Source organism: Esox lucius, chromosome 6 (assembly GCF_011004845.1).
Source record: "Esox lucius isolate fEsoLuc1 chromosome 6, fEsoLuc1.pri, whole genome shotgun sequence".
NCBI classification, from domain to species: Eukaryota; Metazoa; Chordata; class Actinopteri; order Esociformes; family Esocidae; genus Esox; species Esox lucius.
In genome coordinates this window covers 14,240,988-14,251,326 of record NC_047574.1, presented here as the reverse complement: position 1 = coordinate 14,251,326, position 10,339 = coordinate 14,240,988, and the positions used below count along the sequence as shown (strand labels likewise).

Sequence of the window (10,339 nt, the reverse complement as noted above, 5' to 3'; positions counted from 1 at the left end):
TTCCTGCCGCCCAAGGCGGCTGGCCTGTTAAAGGTTCTGTCCTAATTTTGTTGACGACCGCGTAATGCCCGAACCCATCATGTCACCTTCGTTGGTCTACTCTAGGTGACCCCCCTTGTGCTTCTGTTGACTCCCCAATTGATTGGATTTCCTAAGATAAACTGTAACACAGTGAAACATTACAAAGTTTACTATATACTGGGATTTGGATTCCAACGTGATTTCTTCAGACTGATACAGATTACTGTGCCAATAGAAAAGTAGATCTGGAGGGTTATGTGGCCACCCGCTCTATTCTGACTCAAACACTGTCTGATTTTGCATGATTTATACACCACATGCATGATGCAAGACAGCGCTGAATAAATATAAAATGCACTTCAAGTCAACAGTGTAATGAATGGATTCAGCTGTGCCAAGTGACGTGTCCTCACCTTTGGTCAAAATGAATGTTTAATACTATAAACCACCATACATTCAAGTGTGGAAAAAACATTTTGATTGAGAACTTTAGCTGAGACATTTCTACTCTATTCAACTTCTACTGTGAACAAATTACCACCAACTGATATACTGTATGTTCTCATTTAATCTTTCCATACACTTAACATTTCCACATATACAGTACATTCATCACTTACAATTAACTGGTATAAAACAACCATGATTGTCATTCATACAATAAAATTTTGCCCCACGTCTCAACGATGTCATTTGGATTAAAAAATAAATTCATGCATTTGAGCATATCTTTTAGTAATTCACAATATGATACAAATAATTTGAAACGATATATAGGCAATCTCACAGTCTTGTACAAAAATGAAATGAATACAAATACGTAAAAACTGGGAACAAGGAATTTATACTCGGTAAAGAATGCACATAGTAACAATAGAGATTATATTGCCACCACACTGCTAGCTAAACATTAGTGTGACTGACAGGCTAAAGACAGCAAGGCGAAGATAAAAGCTTAACAGTAGACAAACGCACAAGGATGGAAAGATGACCAGGGCTTGAATAAGGCTGCATAGTCAGTGTGACAGGTCACCATTAGTCTTTTTTTTTTTCTTTTTTTAAGTTCACCTTTAAGCCATCCGTTGAAGTACCACTGAAATCCCTCAGTGGAAGTGAATGTTGATTAAACATCCAGTAATGCTTCAGTGTATTAGATCTATGTGAACGTCTTTTAATTTAAGCTTTTCATAATGGTTATATGGAAGATTTCACTAAGATATTCCACAAAATGTAGTTAACTTTGACAATAGTTAAAATAATTACATACTGTTAAAAATGTACCCCCAAATAACATTTGAATCTTTTCAAAAGAGCAAATATAACATACCATGTCATGTTACACCATGTTATAATACTTTGGATGTATTAAGCATCAAACTTAACAGCAGCAAAATAATTGCCCTTTTCTGCATATTGAATGAGAAAAACCTTACAATCTAATAGCACCAGAAGTGTACAAAATAGTTTCAAACATGAAGTTGCAAAAAAAAAAAATAATATAACACAAGTAGAAATATTGATAAAGGCACTTAAGTTTCAAAATATTCAACAATGCAAAAGGCTCTTTCAAATGAGTTATGGGAAAACTTTTCCTCTACATTGGCTGAGATTTAATCCTTGGTTGACAAAGTGACATTTACTGTTAATGCAATCTCCGCAATTGTGAAAACATTGCGCTTAACAGCTACAAAGTCAACAACATGCTATCAATCAAATCAATCAAATGTATTTCTAAAGCCCTTTTTACATCAGCAGCTGTGACAAAGTGCTTTTACAAAACAGCCGGCCTTGTGAGCGCACCGGTTCGGGGGTCAGTGTCTTCATCCGTGTCAAATTCTGCCGCTCCCGTTCTGAGGGTATTTATCGCTTTGCTACTGCGGAAGCTTCCGGTGCCTGTTGTGCACCTGGCTGAAGCTCTGATTGGTTGGTATGCCCGCTATCTGATTGAATCCAGCCATTATCAATTGTTTGAAAACATTATCCTGTTTCCAAATAAGTTGGGACGATGTGTACAATGCAAATAAAATCAGAATGCAATGATCTGCAAATGATTTATCCCTATATTTAATTGAAATTAGTACAAAGACAACATATTGAATGTTGAAACAGAGAAATGTTATCGTTTTTGGAAAAATACATACCCATTTTAACTCTGATGCCAGCAACACGTTTAAAAAAAGTTGGGTCGGGGCATGTTTACCACTGTGTTGCATCACCTCTTCTTTTAACAATGCTCTGTATGCATTTAGGTACTGAGGAGACCAATTGCTGTAGTTTTGAAAGTGAAATGTATTTCCATTCTTGCTTGATATTTGATTTCAGCTGCTCAATAGTTTGGGTTCTCCTTTGTCATATTTTTCGATTCATAATGTGCCACATTTTTTTAGTTGGTGACAGGTCTGGACTGCAGGAAGGCTAGTTATGCACCCAGACTCTTTTACTACGGAGCCATGCTGTTGTAACGTGCAGAATGTGGTTTGGCATTGCTGCAAGAAGGGCTTCCCTGAATAAGACGACGTCTGGATGGCAGCATATGTTGCTCCAAAACCTGTATATATTGTTCAGCATTAATGGTGCCTTCACAGATGTGTAAGTCACCCAAGCCATGTGCACTAAGGCACCCCCATACCATAACGGATGCTGGCTTTTGAACTGTGCGCTATTAACAAGCCAGATGGTCCCTCTCCTCTTTAGCCTAGAGGATGCGGCGTCCATGATTCCCAAAAATAATCTCAAATTTTGATTTGTCAGACCACAGGACAGTTTTGCACTTCACCTCAGTCCATCTAGAATGAGCTTGGACCCAGAGAAGGCGGTGGTGTTTTGGGATGTTCTTTATATATGGTTTCTTCTTAGCATGGTAGAGTTCATAGACAGTTTTTTTCGGAAGTGTTCCTGAGCCCAAGCAGCCTACGCAATCGTGTCTGTTTTTAAGGCACTGCCATCTAAGGGCCCAAAGATAACCGCCATCCGAGATTCGTTTTTGGCCTTGTCCCTTGGCGGAAAGAAAGAACTCCATATTCTTTGAATCTTTTAATGATATTATGTACCATAGATGATGAGATCCCCAAACTCTTTGCAATTTTAAGCTGTGATACGTTATTCTTGAATTGTGACACTATTTGCCCATGCAGTCTTTCACAGAATGGTGAACCCCTGCCCATCCTCATTTCTGACAGGCCCATCCTTCCGGAAATGATCTTTTAATACCCAATCATGTTACTGACCTGTTGCCAATTGACCTAATCAGTTGTGAGATTTTCCACCAGGTTTAGTTTATAGCATTACACAATGTTTCCAGTCCTCTGGTGCCTCTGTCCCAACTGTTTTGAAACATGCTGCTGGCATCAAATTTCCAAGAAACAATAAACTTTCTCAGTTTCAACATTTGATATGTTGTCTTGGTACTATTTTCTATTGAATATTGTGTTTAAAGGATTTGCACATCACTGCTTTCAGTTTTTCTTGACATTTTACTCACCGTCCCAATTTTTTTAGGAAACAGAGTTGTATAAATAAAAAACTGGCAAGGCAGCCTGTTTTCTGGTGACCTGAAAGCATATGAATATGTAAACACAAATGGTTATTTCTTGTTAGGCAAAAAAACAACAACACCATATTCTAATGGCAAAAAAAACGATTTCCAGTAAGGAAAGGAGCTACCTGCTCTGCCTAATGCTTAGACATGAATTGATAGTACAGTGATCAGTGTGGTGCACCCCATAATCCCTACGCTGTTCTCTAGAGTGGATACATAGTTGCAGCATGTCAGGCAAAAGGTTGACTGCAGCCGGACACTTCAGGCATCGGTCCTGGCTGCATTCCTGTCGGACTTGGGTGGACTAAGGAGTCTGGGTGCAAGTTAGTGGACGGTTGTGCAGAAAGGTCTCTGGTTTACAGGCATTTCCACACAAAGACACTGAGGAAAGAGGGAGATAATAGTCAGTAAAACAGACGATCAGAACTCTGAATCAGACGAATGCTCGTAAGTTGGCCGCCCGGTCTAATATGGTGATCTTTGAGTACCTGCAGTCCTCTCCTCCAGTGCTGATCACATATTTATCATCGTAGGAGAAGCGAATGTTGGTCACGTGTGCCGAGTGCCCGAAATATCGCTTGTGTTTGGCCTGCAGGGAATGAAAGTGTGTATTCATTTAACATACTGGGTCACTACTCATGGCTACGGATCTGACTCAGGATCTTAGGTCAATGCATCTGGAGTTTCCCGAAGCTGCTGCGCAGGTCACTACTCCCAGTCTCTGTGCTTCTGGCGGAGAACAGGCTACTCTGGCAAAAGTGCTCACTTAATAAAGTTTGATCAAAGCTGAATCAGTGGCTGCAAGACCACAAAAATAACGGCAGCATTCTAATGTAAACAACTGAATATAACTTCACCAAAATAGAATAACACCACAAAATTAAGTTTAAATGGCATCATTCTTCATAATAACCCGTTTAGTGCCGCCCCCCCCCCCAGCCCCCCCATGATCAGAAACATTGAGATGCTCCAGATCTTTGAGTCTGGCAGACTAAAAATCCTCTAAAACTTTGATCTGCAAACACTCAGTCTTCAAATGGTATAACAGTAATATTGTTGAAATGAAATGAAGGACTCACAAATTTCTCAGTGCAGGGGAAGTCAAAGAGCTTGACCAATCCAAAGTCATCCCCAGTGACTACGTTGAGCCCAGCGTGGGAAACACAGGCACAGTTGACATCAGCCTTATCAGCGTTTCGTGGCCAAATTCCTAGCACCTCATCTCCCAAGATGCTGAGAAGGAATTAAATAGGACAGCCTTGCTTAGAGAGGACATTGGTCTGCCACAGATTAACCTTTTTTAATTTTTCTTCAAAGCATTTTAATTACTATAGAAAGAGTTGCAGAGTCACTGTTAAGTGGAAGTCAAATACCAAAGACTGAAAAGTTTAACAAATCATTCAATGGTCTTTCGATCACTAAAAGGTATTACCAAGGTTAGAGGGGCAATGGAATGTATTTTCCACTACTGGGAGCAGGAATGACCTGGGTGTAAGGTCAAAATGATCTTGAATTTCTTCTAGACACTGATTCTAACATGTTTCAAGGGGACATGATCACAGTTTCAATAGAGAAGGGTTGGCAATCCACATACTCAAGAGCCGTCGGTGACAGGTCTGGAGTCGTCAACCCAAAACAGCACAGTAGTAAGATACACAGTTTGGGTAGGACAGACATTTCATACATTTGAGACTGTGAGCATTTCCCACAAAGTATTGGTTGATCTCTGTTATTACATCAATTCATTAAAGACATGTATCTGTGTGCCCACTACATTTCCATACACAAACATGCCCCCAGATGATTAGCCTAAAGCTCAAACAAGCTCAAGCAACAAATTACTTGAATTGCTTTGGCTTGCATTGTAATACTGCAATGTCTCTACCAAATTGAAATGTTTTGATCGGCTCCTGTATATTCAATACCAGCTCTGAGCTGGGTAACAGAAGCAGAAAATACAACTTCTTTTGTCAGCTTGGCAGTGGGAGAAGATGCAATATATCTCCACTATATGAGCTACTTTCATTGATTTAAAAGAGAAAGACTACCAAGCCACTCCAGCTTCAATGAAACCCTGAACGTTTGACACCCCAATGTACTCCTGCCAAATAAAAGGGTGCTTTTTTTTACCATTCATACACACTGACCTTAACAGCTGTTTTTATGTCAACAGTGTTACCATGCAGTACCTTTTTTTTTTTTCTTAACAAAATATGGATCTTTTATTGGATTTTGGAGAACAGGTGGTTGAATTTGGTTGAATTTCAGTGACTAGAATGAATCAGTCTACCTGGTCCAGGTTGCCCAGGTGATCCTGTCAATCACTGTCTGTTCTGTCACCATTTTCCCAGAAGGTATCTCATGCACCTGGCGCTTATAGCTTCCTGTGGACACCTGTAGACACACAACCAGGAACAGATCAGAACATACACTCATGCATCCTTTTGGAATTGTTTGAAATTCGTCAGTCATATATCCACTGACTCCACTAACATTGACTCCACTAACACTGAACCCACTGACTCCGCTAACACTGACTCCACTGACTCTGCTAACACTGACTCCACTGATTCCACTGACTCCACTGACTCCGCAAACATTGACTCCACTGACTCCGCTAACATTGACTCCACTGACTCCGCTAACATTGACTCCACTGACTCCGCTAACATTGACTCCACTGACTCCGCTAACATTGACTCCACTGACTCCGCTAACATTGACTCCACTGACTCTGCTAACATTGACTCCACTGATTCCACTGACTGCACAGTCAGGAGGTGCCTTTATCAAATCCAATGTTACAAATGTGTTAAATACCTGCTGCATAAGCCTAATCACTACATGTTCATGTTTTTACAATGAAATCCAAATGGGGTTACTCCATTATGTAACTTCCAGTGAACACACTATACTGGCCCCTTCCCTACTGTGTCCCGCTGCCCCGTAAAGCCACAGACACATTTGCACTTGTAATCGTACTCTTAGGGCAAGTTAAATTTAGATGGCCAAGTTACTTACCCTTTCTCAGACTAACATGTGGCAGTCACAGCCACTTTCAGAAAATGGAAAAGGGTCTCCATAAACAGTAAAGAATGTGTGTAACTCTATAGGAATACTTCAGGTTGCTTTGTAGCATACGGAAGCCTGTGAGGTAACTCTGGAGCTGCTCCAGACTACAGTTAATAAGAGGAGGAATTGGCTTTCAATGATTATGACCTTCCTGCCATATGTGTCTCTAAATATGGGCATTTCTACTCCTGGCATGCATGAAACTGACAGACCAACATGGAGAGAACGCAGTGTGTAACATAATTAAATGGTTAAGATGGCTGCATTAGAACGACAAAACTGAATTAACAAGAGACATAAGGTGGTAGCTCAATGCAATGCCGAATGTTTCAAACCCCAATGTGAACATCTTCAGCCTAATAACAGGGAGTTTTTTTTAACCATTCATCCATTCTGACCTTGACAGGTGTTTTTTTTGTGTGTGTGTTTTAGGAACGATCTGTATGTACCAGTAGGTCTGACTGTGTATATGCGGCCATTGATTTCTTGGGCATTTTCTTTTATTACACATTAATATGCCTACTTCAAACCAGGTTATGTAGATAGGGACTGATGTCAAAGTCAGTAATCTGACCACTAGGGGTCACTGTTTATGAAAGCTCCAGTAGTAGCCTCCCTCTGTAGTAATAGGGTCTTTATGTTGCCTTGTTTTTGGTAGAGTGACAAAGTGAGCTCCAACACCATCTCCTTACTCAAACACTTACACTATGTAAAACATTCTTTAGAATGCAAATGTATGCCAAAATGGTGGTGTTTTGCCTAATAAATCACTGGGAGCTTGTAAACCATAGGAACACCGCCCACTGCTCTACTTAACAAATACTACAGTTCTCTAAGGATTTCTCATATTCATCCTGTTTTTAAACCCCTCCAGCTGTATTTTAGAATTTCTTAGGAGTGAGGCAGCCCTTTATTCTTTTTAGTCTTTTCATGTTTTTTATTAGAACAGTGAGGTAAAAGTAAGATTGGGGAGAGTGTGTGTTAGAATAGCAGTGGGCCGTATTCAAACCCATGCTCCCACAGGCACGCTAGACCCCCCACTGGGCATTGGTAGCTCTGCTCTTCATCATGGTCAGGGTGACATACCTCGATGAACCTGCTATCTGCAGAAAAGTCCATCTGGATAACAAAGCTGGAGATGTCCTTACAGTAGCCCACACGGTTGAGGGAGGGGCCTAATGTCAGGTCATACAGGTCAACCGTACACTCGACAGACCCCACTGCCAGGAGACGTTTGTCTGGGCTGAACCTGAGAGGACAACACAACAGAGATTGTCAATGTACAATATGTATCAGAGTTACAAACGTTTTGTCCATGGCTGTGAGTCCCTTGGAGACCCTAGTTTGAAAAGCCATGACATTGGACGACAGATATCCTCAGAAATTGATAATTCATTAATGCACCCAAAGCCATTTCAAATGAGATATTTTCCCATTTTAAAGTAAACATTTTTTAGAATGTTTTTCCATTGTTAAACCAGGTGTAAAATTGTGAATTTGGACATATTTTGGGAAACATAAGACTAAAATCTGAGTTTTGGTCAAGCTAAGGCTACGGTTGAGCCAGGATGTGGAAATGAGTGTAGCTAAAATACGAGCCCAGTTAAGTTGTCTCCTACGTCCTCTGAGTCATTACCTGACGTCCTGTATGGCAGCACTGCGGTCTCGTTTCTTGCCCCACATCTTCAGTGAGTTTGTAAGGAGGATAATGAACTCCCCGTTCTTCATGCCTACAGAGACCATCTCCCCATCGGGACTGTAGCTGGCACACTTCGCTGGGTGGCCCAGGCTCACTTTGTTCAGGAGTTTCTATCAGGTAAACAGGCAGCACGATTCAAGAGAACACTTGAGACTCAGTTGTTCTACGGACTCAAGAACACCAGTTAACATGATTACAAACACACTACTGTTCAAAAGTTTGGGGTCACTTAGAAATGTTCTTGTTTTCCATGAAAACATACATGAAATGAGTTGAAATAGGGAATACAGCAAAACGAATAGGAAATATAATCATTGACAGGGTTAGAAATAATGTTTTTTAATTTAAATAGTAATTGCGTCCTTCAAATCAGACCCACAAACGCTGATGCTGAAGATACTGAACTAGCCTAAAGAAGGCCAGTTTTATTATTATTGCTTCTTTAATCAGCACAACAGAGTGCTAACAATCACTTAAGGGTTTTTTATGATCAGTTAGAAAAGAAGGCCAGTTTTATTGCTTCTTTAATCAGCACAAGTTTGCAACTGTGTTAACATAATTTCAAAAGGGTTTTCTAATGATCAATTAGCCATTTAAAATGATTAACTTGGATAAGCAAACACAACATGCCATTGGCTGGCTGTATTTGCTTGTGTACCTGGCCACGTCTGAGTTTTTCTGTGTGTACGTGCGCATGTTTTCTAACATAACTACTACATTGGTAAATGACCCCAAACTTTTGAGCAGTAGTGTACATACCTCTAAGTTTCCAACAAGTTTCACAAGTAAATTATTAAAGACATTTAATGAAACATTCCAAAGCAATTCCTTTACTCAGCAGACCAATGGAAACACACAGCTTTTATCAGCACCCTACCTTGTCAGCAAGGTTCCATATGCGGATGGTGCCGTCATCGCTGGCCGAGATGAACAGGTCTTTAGAGGGGTGGGCAGCAAGACCCCAGATCTCCCCCTGCATGTGACCGTTGATCAGGATGTTGGACGCTGCATTCTTCTCCCCCACCTCGATGATCTCGCCATCCTGAGTGCCTACCAGTATCTTACCCTGGTAGACAGAGGGGGGAAACAAATAAGGTTAGTGTTTTCAACCCTTTTCGGATCCCCAGCTGAAGCTATTGACTAAGAATAACCATAAAATAACAAACTCAACATGGACAATGGGTTCAAGCAACATGTCACATCTCCCATACTGCAACTGAAAATGCATCTGAAGTTGCTGTGTGGGCAAGGGGTTACTGAACACTGCTACAGTCTGGCAAGGTCACAAGGACACCAACAAAGCAATTTCCAAACAAAATTACTTATTTTCTGTGGAAAAAAATAAGTGATGTATTTGAGGCACCATTACCTTCTCTGAACCTGAGTAACAAAATGTTCTGTTCCAGTGCAGGGAAAATAAACAAGGACCAAGAGAGTATGAAATAGCACCCAACAGATTTATCAGTTATAAAGGCAAACTAAATGAGGACACACAAAAACAAATCAAATCTAGTGTCTAATCCCCAGTCCATCCAATGAAAAGCTACTGAGTAGCTGCAGTACACATTTATAAAGATTGAAATTACTTTAAATCAAAACATTTTTAATCTCTACAGTATATCAAATTTGTAATTGCCAGAGATATTGGCTTTAGGCTGTGTATGTGCTGGCTGGGTTGAGCTTACCTTGCCCCTACAGACAGACCTCACACACTCGACAGTCTGTCCCGTCTCCAGCTGGAACGCTCGGCAACGCTTCATCTCCTGGTCCCAGAGTTTCACGGCACCGCCCTCCTTTGTACTGAGAAAGAGCACACATTCCCGCAATATAACCATTATCATACCTCATTGTCCTCATCACCATCGAAAAAGTCATCACAGACACAAGACGACACACACCTGAAGTGGAATTCCAGTTGTCACTAGGGTGCTTTTATGTGTCGTTACTTGTGGTTGGGTAAGAAACGGTGCATGTCTCCTTGAAGTGAGAGTTCAACAGTATTGTGGGGG

General features: G+C 40.7%; 1 protein-coding gene across 7 annotated transcripts in view; it reads right to left on the bottom strand.

Moving 5' to 3' along the window:
• Positions 1–3,488: 3,488 nt before the first annotated feature.
• Positions 3,489–10,339, bottom strand: part of LOC105010468 (EMAP like 6) — a 61,459-nt gene continuing 54,608 nt past the window's right edge. For 6 of the 7 annotated variants that reach the window (XM_034292865.1, XM_034292867.1, XM_034292866.1 and 3 more), the window contains 8 exons: positions 10,016–10,130; positions 9,208–9,396; positions 8,268–8,440; positions 7,718–7,880; positions 5,850–5,953; positions 4,639–4,792; positions 4,048–4,148; positions 3,489–3,940 (listed from right to left, as the gene is read on the bottom strand). In XM_034292865.1, the coding sequence (XP_034148756.1) occupies positions 3,916–3,940; positions 4,048–4,148; positions 4,639–4,792; positions 5,850–5,953; positions 7,718–7,880; positions 8,268–8,440; positions 9,208–9,396; positions 10,016–10,130 (1,024 nt within the window). In that variant the 3' untranslated portion in view covers positions 3,489–3,915. Of the gene's footprint in view, positions 3,941–4,047; positions 4,149–4,638; positions 4,793–5,849; positions 5,954–7,717; positions 7,881–8,267; positions 8,441–9,207; positions 9,397–9,699; positions 9,728–10,015; positions 10,131–10,339 lie in introns of those variants that run through there. The other variant, XM_034292870.1, reaches the window with a different exon arrangement.